General features: G+C 55.4%; 1 protein-coding gene across 5 annotated transcripts; it reads right to left on the bottom strand.

The window, feature by feature from the left end:
* Positions 1-317: 317 nt before the first annotated feature.
* LOC123345268 (zinc finger protein 239-like) lies at positions 318-3,265 on the bottom strand. Of its 5 annotated transcripts, none has more exons than XM_044982018.1 (3): positions 3,212-3,265; positions 2,515-2,631; positions 318-2,151 (listed from the first exon to the last, which is right to left on the bottom strand). In XM_044982018.1, the coding sequence occupies exons 1-3, from the start codon at positions 3,243-3,245 to the stop codon at positions 1,028-1,030; spliced, it is 1,275 nt and encodes a 424-aa protein (XP_044837953.1). In that variant the 5' UTR covers positions 3,246-3,265; the 3' UTR covers positions 318-1,027. The 5 variants fall into 5 exon arrangements, with proteins under 5 accessions (XP_044837953.1, XP_044837954.1, XP_044837955.1 ...); XM_044982019.1 differs by having other exon boundaries at positions 318-2,148; XM_044982020.1 differs by having other exon boundaries at positions 2,515-2,628; positions 3,212-3,264.
* Positions 3,266-11,685: the final 8,420 nt, after the last annotated feature.

The raw sequence follows: 11,685 nt of genomic DNA, 5'->3' as shown, positions 1-11,685 counted from the left end.
GGAGAGGAGGAGTTACCAGCCCCCAGGGACACTTGCCCTGCAGGGAACAGCTCCAGGTCAGCGGGGGAGCCCAGTCCAGGGGCTGGTGGAAGATGTGGGGGTGGGGACAGGGGTCTAGAGCAGGGGTCGGCAACGTTTCAGAAGTGCTGTGCCAAGTCTTCATTTATTCACTTTAATTTAAGGGTCTGTGTGCCAGTCATACATTTTAACGTTTTTAGAGGATGTCTTTCTATAAGTCTATAATATATAACTAAACTATTGTTGTATGTAAAGGAAATAAGGTTTTTTAAATGTTCAAGAAACTTCTTTTTAAATTAAATTAAAATGCAGAGCCCCCAGGATCAGTGGCCAGGACCCGAGCAGTGTGAGTGCCACTGAAAATCAGCTCACGTGCCGCCTTCGGCACATGTGCCATAGGTTGCCTACCCCTGGTCTAGAGTGAAGGTGGGGCCTGGCCCAAGTGTCTTTCTCCTCATCTCCATGGCAGGGGGATCCCAGCTAGGAGGGGAAGGGAGAGGGGGGACCTTCAGCCAGGCAGAGGGAGCGGCTGGAGGAGTTTCTCTCTCTCCTTTTCCCCACCTGTGGCTCATCAGCTCAGCAGCCAGGGCTGCAGCAGGGAGGAGGGGCTGATCAAGGCTTCTCCTCTGCCTGGGGTTTGTGGAGACCAGGCAGAGCCAGAGGATCCCAGACCAGTTGATGCTCAGCTGCTGCTGGATCATCGCCCCAGCGATGCGCAGCTGGATCCTTGGGAGCCAAATGCCCCTGATGTGTGTGGGAACGAGGAAATGGGTTTGTCGCCACAGCCAGCCCCAGTCAGGGCCCTGAGAGAATTTCCCCCGTGCATGGAGGAGTCTCTGATGTCCAGTATGGTGTTAGCTCCACTTGGAGCATTTTCCACATTGAGAACAACTCAGAGGTTTCTTCCCTGTGCGGATGCCTGATCCCAAATGAACCTTCCCCCACATCAAGGTGTCTCTGTTGTGTGGGTCACAGATGTGTAAAGTAAATTGAACCTTTTCCTGTCAAGCTATTTCTGGGTTCTCTCCTCCCTGTGTATTCTCTGATGATTGGTGAGCGCTGAGCTCCTACTGAAGCTTTCCGCACACTCAAGGCATTTATAAGGTCTCTCTCCCGTGTGGATTCTCCCATGTTTAATAAGGTATGAGCGCAGACAGAACGTTTTCCCACAGTCCAAGCATTTATGGGGTTTCTCTCCTGTGTGGGTTTTCTCATGTGCTTTAAGGTTTGATTTGAAACGGAAAGTTTTCCCACAGTCCAAGCATTCATGCGGTTTCTCTCCTGTGTGGGTTTTCTGATGTGTAGTAAGGGTTGATTTCAAATTGAAACTTGTCCCACACTCAGGGCATTTATAGGGTTTTTCTCCTGTGTGGATTCTCCTATGATTAGTAAGGGCTGAACTTGCGATAAAACCTTTCCCACACTCATGGCATTTATAGGGTCTCTCTCCTGTGTGGGTCCTCTCATGAGTTAGAAGTGCTGAGCTCTGACTAAAACTTTTCCCACACTCATGGCATTCATAGGGTCTCTCTCCAGTGTGGGTTCTCTCATGTGCAATAAGTGTTGCACTCTGACTAAAACCTTTCCCACACTCAAGGCATTTATAAGGTCTCTCTCCTGTGTGGGTTCGCTGATGTGTAATAAGCGTTGCACTCTGACTAAAACTGTTCCCACACTCACAGCATTTAAAAGGTCTCTCTCCTGTGTGCACTCTCTGGTGTATAATAAATTGTGACTTCTGAATTAAGATTTTTCCAGAGTCCAAGCATTTATAAGGCTTCTCTCCTGTGTTGGTTTTCTGATGTGTAAGAAGGTTTCCACTGAAACGGAATCTTTTCCCACAGTCAAGGCATTTGCAGGGTTTCTCTTCATTGTGACTTGTCTGCCGGACTGTGGTTTCCTTGGGATCCTTGCATCCTCTGCCACGTTGAATTGATTTGTTCAGTTTCTTCCCGGGATGGTTTCCCAGCTGCATCTCTGATCTGTGTCGATCTCCCCAGGCATTTCCCTGCTCCAAGTGCTGGGAAAAATTCCCTTCTGTTCTTCTCATAAACCTCTCCTGCAGTTCCACTTGCTCAGGACCTTCCTGCTGCTGATTCTCCTCCTTGTTCTCACTCACTGTCCTATCACCTGCTGGGAGAGAGAATCCAGACAGGAGTCACTGCCTGTGCCGGGGAGAAAGGACAGAAAGGGGAATAGCAAAGAGGGAAAACACAACACAGTGACTGTTGGGGAGCTGGAGACATTGGATTCTGCCTCCACATCCCACCCCAACACTCCCAGGGAAGGAAAATGAGGTAGGAAATTCCCGATAGCTAACGGGATGGGTGGGAAGCTGTGACTGATCTTTGTTTTGATGCTACAACACCTGCTGACTGCAGCTCTGACCTAGGTGAGATGGGGCAGAACTGAGGGCTCTTAGTCACAGAAAGCTTTTGGTACTCCCAGCTTTTTCCTTCACTTGCCAGATGTTTATCTGTTTCCCTCGTTCCTCACCTGTGCGGGTGCCTCTCGGGCTCTTCCTTTCCTCGGTGGCTTGTAGATCCGGGACCCACGGCTCTTCCCCTCTTTCCAGCAGGGCGATCAGGTCAGGTTTGGGAACGGGGAATCCTGCTGAGCAGTGAAATTAGGCAAGGTCAGGGCTCATGGCGTCTTGGTAGAGTATTTGTTACGTGGAACATTCCCTGAGTTTAACCTGACCCTACATGGAACTGTGGTAACTCAGACCCCTTGGGAGCAGCAGACATCTGAGGTCGCAGATTTGTTGTCACTCCCTCACTAGGAGGTCTCAGGGTAGATGCTCTCTGTGGACCCACCAACACACGCACAGCTCAGCTCGGGTGTTAAACACCTGCCTATTTCCAAGCCTGCAGAATGGAGAGCCCTCCCCATGGGTGGAGCTAGTCCCAGGAAGGAAGGTGAATGGTGTGTGAAGGAGAAATAATACAGACAGGGCAATACCCTGCTCCTGGCCCCTTGAAAGTTGGAGAGATGGGGATGAATTAGCCTGTCCATAAGGTTTCTGTATCCCCTGTTCGCTAGAACGGGGTGTGGAGATAAAGGGTCTCTCACACTGGAGCTGTGAATTATGCGACCCTCCCACTCCAAACTAACTCACCAGGGAAAAATCTGACTAGAGTCAGATATGCAGATCCCACAGCTTCTAATAATCAAGGGGACGGGTATCGCTTACCCAGCGAGGTCACTGTCTCGTAGTTCTCCTGCATGACGTCCCTGTAGAGGGCTCTCTGAGCGGGGTCCAGCAGAGCCCCCTGCCCCTGGGTGAAATACACAGCCACCTCCTCGAAGGTCACCGGCATCTGAAACAACAAGAGTTCCCCACTCAGCACCTGCTGCCCCAGCCACAGTCCCACTATTCATGGCAGAGGAGGCCCAGAAAAGCAGAATCCCACCCCCACCTTGCTCAGAGCAGCCAGGAGGCTTCAGGGGGTGGGAGAAGGTGAGAGCTCCTTGTCCCCCCAGCACACGGAGCAGGGCAGGGTCTTCTCATTTCCCACACGCCTGCCAGCCACAGGCTGATGCGGGAAGCAGAGCTCTGAGCCTGGGACAGGGACAGGAATCCCAACAGCTTCCCTGCGTATTTCACAGCAGCCTCTGGCCAGTGGGTTCAGGGTCCAGCACTGGGAGTCTGGTCAGTTTCCCCAGCCCTGCCAGGGGACGTGTTTCCTGGTTCAGAAATGGGGGGATGTTTCCAGCATCTGCAAATGGTTCTGTTCAGAAAATCAGGCTCCAAACTGAACATGTCCCAGCAGATTTATCACACCCTGTCCCATCCCTGCCTCCCCCTGGGTGCTTCCTACCCCTCACTCTCCACAACAAACTCCCTGCAGCTCCCTGAAAATCCCCTACCTGAGCTGGCTCCATCACAGCCATTTCCCTTCCCTGTCCCCTGGAAGACGGAGGATCTGGAGCGAAACGTGGACGTGATTCCTCAGCCTGTCGGGGCGAGAGGGGCGATGGGGGAGGTTTCAGAAAGGGCTTGAGTCCATTTCACACCCCGATTCCCCCCAGGCTCTCTCCCTGCAGACAGACACTCTGGACTCTGCCATGCTGGGAAAACCCTCAGTCACTTTATCACCACACAAACCTGGCCCCTCCCCGCCAGCACTGAACCCCTGAGACACTTTTAATCCCCCCCAGGGACAGAGTCACTAAGACAAAGGTTAGAAAAGAGCAGAATCAAAGGAAACACTTTGGGGGGTTCCTCCTGACATTGGCCCCAAGGGCAGCACATCCCGCAGCAGCATGGGGACTAGGCAGAGACAGGAACTGGTTTTTCCTCTGTCAGCTCCTCCCCTTGTTCCCAGGAGAGTCAGTCGGCTCAGGGGGTGCAGGGAATGGATCCGGGCAGGGCTGGGAGCTGGGAACCTCCCTCCCCATTTCTTTCTCCTGTTGCCCCTTTTGGTCTCACCCCTCCCCTTCCTGTCTCCTTCCCTCTCCCCGCTGCCTGGGAGAACCGGGAACTGTCCCATTCCCATGGGCATTGGCTCTCCAGTGTGAGCCTGGCTGTGTCACTGGGGGTAGGAGCTCCAGGACCCACAGACTCATAGGGAGCCCCTCCCCTCTCCCCCTCCAGTACAAACTCACTAGCAGGTTGCTGAAAGGGGCCCTTTGTGCAGAGTCACTTTCCTGCCCGGCCCCAGCCATTTCCCCAGGGTCTCTCCCAGTCCCAGGCAGCTCAAGCGCTAGTGTGGGCTGAGCCCAGGTCTGCCCCAGGGAGCTGATTCCAGCCACTGGAGAAAGTGCCCACCTGGGCTGGGCACAGAGGGGGGGATTTTAATGAAGGTCTGTCTGTGGCACAGACCCCAGTGGGGAGCAGTAATTTCCCAGTCTGAGCTCTCAGTTATAGGAGGCAGCCAGGGGCGGCTCCAGCATTTTTTGCCGCCGCAAGCACGGCAGGCAGGCTGCCTTCAGTGGCACGCCTGCGGGAGGTCCCCAGTCCCACGGCTTCGGCGTACCCACCACTGAATTACCGCCGAATCCGCGGGACCGGCGGACCTCCCACAGGTGCGCCACCGAAGGCAGCCTGCCTGCTGCTCTCACGGCAGCTGGCAGGGCGCCGCCCCCCGTGGCTTGCCGCCCCAGGCATGCACTTGGAGCGCTGGAGCCGCCGCTGGTGGCGCCGCTGGAGGCAGCAGTATCTGAGCCAGGCAGCTCAATTCAAGAGCTCTAATATCAGGAGCAGAGAGAGGCACACACCAGCCGCCTCCTCTCCCTGAGCAATAGCCAGAGCCCTCTGGCTAATGACTGAGCCTCCCTTAGGGTGACCAGATCACCCAGGTCAAATATCGGGACATGGGGGGGGGAGGGGCGGGACAGGGACAGAGGGGAAAAAATGGCGGCAGAGCAAAAAAAAAAAAAATCCCCCACCCCCAATTCCTCCTCCCTCCGCAAGCGCTGGAGGGAGGCCCGGGAGACTCAGGGGAGCGCGGGGCTGGGGTGAGTGTGAGTCTGGCCTGGCCCCAAGCAGGCAGGACTCGGGCGCGGTACCTGGAGGGAGAGTAGGGGGCGGCCTGCAGGGCCAGGCGGCGGCTGTTCTCCCCACCTGGGCAGCGGGACTTGGGAGCAGCCGCTGCTGCAGCTCCCACTGCTGCGGGGGGAGGAAGCGGCCGCTGGCCAAGCTCGGCGGCTGCGGCTCTAGCACCCATGAACCCCCCGAGCCCGGGCCCGCTGCGGGGACCCAGCGCGCACCCAGCCCCTGGCCAGTCGCGTCTGGGCTGGCTGCCCAGCTGGTGCAATCCCGCAGGTGGCCCCGGAGTGGGGGCAGCAGGCCCCAGCCCCGCCATCCCGCTTGGGTCCCGCAGGAGAACGAATGGGGCTGGGCTGCCAATGCCTCCGCCGCGGGATTGCACCAGCCGGGCAGCCAGCCCAGACACGACTGGCCAGGGGCTGGGCGCAGCGTGCGCTGCTGGGTCCCTGCAGCAGGCCCGGGCTCGGGGGGTTCGGGCCCGGGCGCCAAAGCCGCAGCCGCTGAGCGCCACGTGCTTGGCCGCTTCCTCCCCGCGCGGCAGTGGGAGCTGCAGCAGCGGCTGCTCCTGAGTCCTGCTGCCCAGGTTGGGAGAACAGCCGCCGCCTGGCCCCGCGGGCCGCCCCCCTACTCTCCCTTCAGGTACCGAGTCCTGCCTGCTCGGGGCCAGGCCAGACTCACACTCACCCCGGCCCCCGCACTCCCCTGCACTCCCCTGCGTCTCCTGGGCATGGCATGCTTGGCAAGAGGCGGGGATTTGGGGAGTGAGCCAATGGGGGAAGGAGGGGGCAGAGTCAGGGCGGGGGAGGGCTTGAGCCCTTCCGGGCTCCGGAGCCTTTGCTTGTTTGTCCAGTGTCCCGACCTAACATTGGTCGGGACGCGGGACAAACAAGCAAATATCGGGACAGTCCCGATAAAATCGGGATGTCTGGTCACCCTAGCCTCCCTGTGCTACCTCTGCAGCCCCCAGGAACCGGCAGGCAGAGGCTGACCTCTTTGGCCCATCCACACTCACCCCCTGGCAGAGTGAGCAGTGACTCCGGTCTGACACTGGTGTGGCTGAGAGCTGAATCCTGCCCGGAAATCAGGCCAGGGCCCTGGGCAGCCCCCAACACTCAAGAGAAAGACGCCAAAATCACGAGCGGGTCTGAAAATCATAAGTTGGGAACAGGGTGTGTGGGTGCGGGGTGGTGGTGGTGGAGGCGGGGTCTGGATATTTGCCTTGTAGCTTCTGAGCCCTTAGGTTGAAGCCTCCTTCACCCAAGCTATTTGTGGTAAAGGAATTCCCCTCTGGCTGGGGGGTGGGGCAGCCCCTCACCCTCTGCTGTCCCATGGGGTGGGGGAGCTGCTCTTGTATCTCCCCCTCTTATTCTCCCCGACCCGGCCCTTCCCCAGCCAGTCTGCTCTTGCTCTGTCTCCCCCCAGCCTCCCCTCCCCACATCCCCACTTTCCCTAGCAGCGCCCCCCACTCAGAGTTTCCTTCTATTGCAGCCTTGTTCCCATCCGCCCCATAAGTCTCCCGATTGCCCTGCATCGAACCATCCTCCCTTCAGCGCCCCCTGCCCCATCTCATCTTGCCCCCTGCATCCCCCTTCACTCTCCTCCTGCCCCCCCCCACAGCCCTTCCCACCTATAAGTCCCCTCCTGTCTCCCACCCACGGTCCCTCTCCAGACCCCTCCCCCCCGCTCCCGTGTCACTGCCCCACCCCCAGCCCGGCCCGGCCGGACTCCCCCCGCCCCGCCCCCACCGGGGCTGGCGGCAGCTTTCCGGGGCCCCGGGCGGGAATCGCAGCCAGCTCCGCGGGGAGCAGCCTGGGGCCAAACCTCCCCCTGCAGCCCGGGGGTGGGAGGCGGGTCTCTCTCACCTTCCCTCCGAGCGGGGCCCCCCGGGGCAGGGGCCGGGCCGGGCTGGGGGCTCTGCCCTGGGAGAGGCTCCTGCGGGGGGAGCAGCGGGAAGGGCCCTGCTGGAGATTCCCCTCTCCCGGCTGCAGCCAGGGCTCCGGGCTCCCAGCACCAGCCGCCCCCCGGGGCTCGGGGATCTCGCCTGGAGCCTGGGTCCAAAGGTCACTGCAGCGGCTGCGATTCTCTTCCTGCTGCCGGGGAATGAGCGACCCGAGTATCGCTCCCACGCAGCAGCTCCTGGGTCCTAGCGATAGCCCCTGGAGGGCGCTTTGCCTCTCTGTGTCTGGCTTCTGTTAGACCAGGGGTCAGCAACCTTTCAGAAGTGCTGTGCCCAGTCTTCATTTATTCACTCTGATTTAAGGTCTCGCGTGCCAGCAATACATTGTAACATTTTTAGAAGGTCTCTTTCTATAAGTCTTTAATATATAACTAAACTCTTGTTGTATGTAAAGTAAAAAAGGTTTTTTAAATGTTTAAGAAGCTTCATTAAATTAAAATGCTGAGCCCCCAGGACTGGTGACCAGGACCCGGGCAGCGTGAGTGCCACTGAAAATCAGCTCGTGTGCTGCCTTCGGCATGCGTGCCATCGGTTGCCTACCCCTGTGTTAGACGGTAAGGTCAGAAGGGCCCATCATGATCATCTAGCCCAGGGATTCTCACAACCAAATTTTTGATGGCATCAGTGCAGCCAGCAGCTCTTGGGATGGCCGCTCTGATGGTTTTTCCTAAAATACATAATTTCTTTTAGGAAAAAAATAATACATATGCACAGAGGTAAGCGAGGGAACAGTGGGAAACTTTCCTGGTTTATACACTTCCCCCGTGGCCTGGAATAGCAGAAGGATCTGGGTCCTCGCTCCCACTCCTTATACCCACAGGCCTGCCTGCCCTCGAGGACTCCCCGGCCACTCTCCTGTGTAGCAGAGTCCTTGTAACCCCGACAAGGGTAGGCCCAGGATTCCTGAGGTGCTCGACACCGAACCTTGTGATCACTCAGGACAGGGGCTAGGCTGTCCCCCACACATCAACATTTATTTATTGCTAGCTAGTAAGTCTGCTATTTGTATGTTTGTTTATCTTTTTCACAGCCTCTCAGGTAGCTACCTGGGTGACCAACTTGGTAATATGAAACCTAGACACTCCAGCAGGAGTTCTGGAACCTGTCCTGCTCCACCTCTTCCCCCAGAGTCACTCTAATGCTTTTTCCTAAAATACTTAATTACCTTTAGGAGAATATGCAATAAATATGCATAAGCGGGGGAATGGTCCTGCTACTGTGAGGAACTTGCCTGGCTTGTACACATCACCGGTGGAGTTGGCTAGCGAAAGGATCTGAGTCCTCACTCCCACTCCCTTTACCCAGAGACCTCGAGGGCCTCCCTTCCACTCTCCTGTGTGGCAGAGTCCTTGTAAGCCAACCACGCTGTGCCCAGGATTGCTGGGGGACTCGACCCCCAATCTTGTCACTCAGGACAGGGGCTAGGGTATCCCAAATCCAAGGTTCTCACTCCAACCTGGATCCTTCCCTGACCATTGCATAGAGTTCAGAGCAAATACAATTTATTAAACAGCAACTTAAAAAAAAAAAAAGGGAAAAAAGGGAAAGGTTAAAGGAAAACACATCACCCCGCTCTGTGGGTACGGGGGAAGCACAAACTGCCATCTCTGGAATGTCAGGGCAGTTCACCGTCTGTTCCTCACACGTCCCAGGCCTCCCTCCCAGTCCCTGGCTGTGCTACAGGGATGATGCAAGTTGGACATGTGCTCTAGCATGGGCCACATGCCCTCAGGCTCTAGGTGGCAGAACCCCTCTTTCCAGCCAGGGCTGGCTCTAGTGTTTTTGCCGCCCCAAGCAGCGTGCCGAATTGCCGCCTCGGACAGTGGGGGCAGTCTGTGTGTCGTTAGGGCGGCACATGCGTTTCCAGGGCAGTGGATATTCAGCAGCAGCGTCTGTGTTCAGCCGGAAGACAGAAGCTGCGCCGCTGTGGACACGCGTGAGCCGCCCTGACGGCAGGAGTTAGGGCGGCACGCGCGTTTCCATGGCAGTGGCAATTTGGCGGCAGCGTCTATGGTCAGCTGCTGTCTGCGGCGGCACAGCTTCTGTCTTTGGGCTGAAGACAGAAGTTGCCACCGAATTGCCGCTGCCATGGAAAAACGTGTGCCACCTTAATGGCACATGGACCGCCCCGCGGTCCGCGGCGGCAATTCAGTGCCCTGCTTGGGGCAAAAACACACAGACTGACGCCCCTTGCAGACTGCCACCCCAAGCACCTGCTTGGAATGCTGGTGCGGTGCCTGGAGCCGGCCCCGTTTCCAGCATCCCCCTTCCTTCTGTTGGGGTTATGAGTCCCTCCCCAAGTGTCGCCTGCAAGGTCTCTTGCCTGGTGGTGTCTCCCTGCACCAGGCCCTCTGCCCAGGGTCCCCCACCACACTCTCCCCAGCTGCTCACCACACCCGGCTCCAGACTGCTCCAGCTCCAGCCCCAGCTCCCCTCCCACAGTGCTACGGCGCTTCCAGCCCAGCCTAACACTCAGAGTTTCTCTCTATTGCAGCCCTATTCCCATCCGCCTCATAAGTCTCCCCTGATTCCCCTGCATTGCCCCATCCTCCCTCAGCACCCCATCCCCTTCACCCCCTCCTGCCCCCTCATACACTCCTGTTCCCCTATTATCTGCCCCATCATCCCTTCAGTACATCCTCTGCTCCCATCCCGGCCCCTCCTGCCGCTCACACATCCCTGATCCCCCCTCAATCCCATTTTATCTAAGCCCCCCACCCCGCTTCAGCCCCCTTCCCCCTCCCCAGGTGTGGCTGTACCAACCCCCAGCATGGCACGGGCTGGCTTCCCATGCCCTGCACATAATGGGAGCTGGTGGCCACCGCAGAAGAGTTAATTAATCCACCCCAAATGAGTGATGGCAGCTATGTCCATGGGAGAAGCTCCAATAATAATAATAATAAAGCCTCCTCAGGCAGATTGAGTCTCCTTCTGCAGGAGGCAGGCAAATGGGAAATGCCAGCCAGAGGAGATTTCCCTGGCAGATGAAAAAATTTCCCCACAGACTCCTAGAAGGGTCTGAAAAGCTGAAGAATTGGCCGCTCTGGTCTGAGCATGGGCAGCAGGTATAACAGGCCAGGGTAGATTAAGTAATGATGATTGATGCATAAAAGGACATATGAATCTTTAGCGCATCGGGCAGGTAAATATCTTTCAATGCCAGACATACCATGCAAACACCTGTTCTCACTTTCAGGTGACATTGTAAACAAGAAGAAGGCAGCATTACCTTGAATGCAGGGTTTGTTTTTTTTACCTAATTCTACATTTGTAAATTCAACTTTCATGATAAAGAGATTGCACTACAGTATTTGTATTAGGTGAAATGAAAAAGACTATTTCTCGATTTTTTTGTTTTACAGTGCAAATACTTGTAATAAAAAATAAATACAAAGTGAGCACTGTACACTTTGTATTCTGTGTTGTAATTAAAATTAATATATTTGAAAATGCAGACAACATCCAAATATTTAAATAAATGTCATTCTATTATTAACAGTGTGATTAATCACGATTAATATTTTTAATCACGTGACATCCCTAATTCCAATTGATTTATTTTATAATGTATGGTAAAAATGGGAAAGGAAGCAATTTTTCAGTAGTAGTGTGGCTGTGACACTTTTGTATTTCGATGTCTGATTTTATAAGCAAGTTGTTTTTAAGTGAGGTGAAACTTGGAGGTAGGCAAGACAAATCTGCCTCCTGAAAGGGGTACAGTAGTGATGAAAGGTTGAAACCCACTGGCATATAGGACCAACAGAAAGAGCACACTGGAGAATCAACAATGGGGAGAGGGGGCACTTCAGGGTGTATGTGTCAGTCTGTGTCAGAGAGGGACTCTGTGTGTGTGTGTGTGTGTGTGTGTGACACAGTGAGTGCACTGTTACTTTAAGACCCCCGCTCCCTCCTTCCCTCCCCCAGATTATTAATGAATGTTTAACAGTACTTGGCACAGTACAGACCCCTTGGGGACACCACTATTTATCTCTCCCCATTCTGAAAACTGACCGTTTATTCCTATTCTTCGTTTCCTATCTTTTAACCATCATTCATCCACAGAAAGACCCTCTCTCTTATCCTATGACAGCTTACTTTGTTTAAAAACCTTTAGCAAGGGTTCAAAGGCTTTCTGAAAATCTAAGTAAACCATATTCACTGGATCATCTTGTGTATGTGTCACCCGGGGTTCTTTCAACCCAAAGCCCTTGGTTAACTT

Source organism: Mauremys mutica, chromosome 12 (assembly GCF_020497125.1).
Source record: "Mauremys mutica isolate MM-2020 ecotype Southern chromosome 12, ASM2049712v1, whole genome shotgun sequence".
NCBI lineage: Eukaryota > Metazoa > Chordata > Testudines > Geoemydidae > Mauremys > Mauremys mutica.
This window is presented reverse-complemented; position numbering and strand designations above follow the sequence as displayed.

Coding starts and splice junctions, on each gene's coding strand:
- LOC123345268 (XM_044982018.1), bottom strand. CDS start 3,245: ATGCAGGAGAACTACGAGACAGTGACCTCGCTGG. Junction 2,632..3,211: donor CGAGACAGTGACCTCGCTGG/GTAAGCGATACC, acceptor TTCACTGCTCAG/CAGGATTCCCCGTTCCCAAA. Junction 2,152..2,514: donor CCCGAGAGGCACCCGCACAG/GTGAGGAACGAG, acceptor TCTCTCTCCCAG/CAGGTGATAGGACAGTGAGT.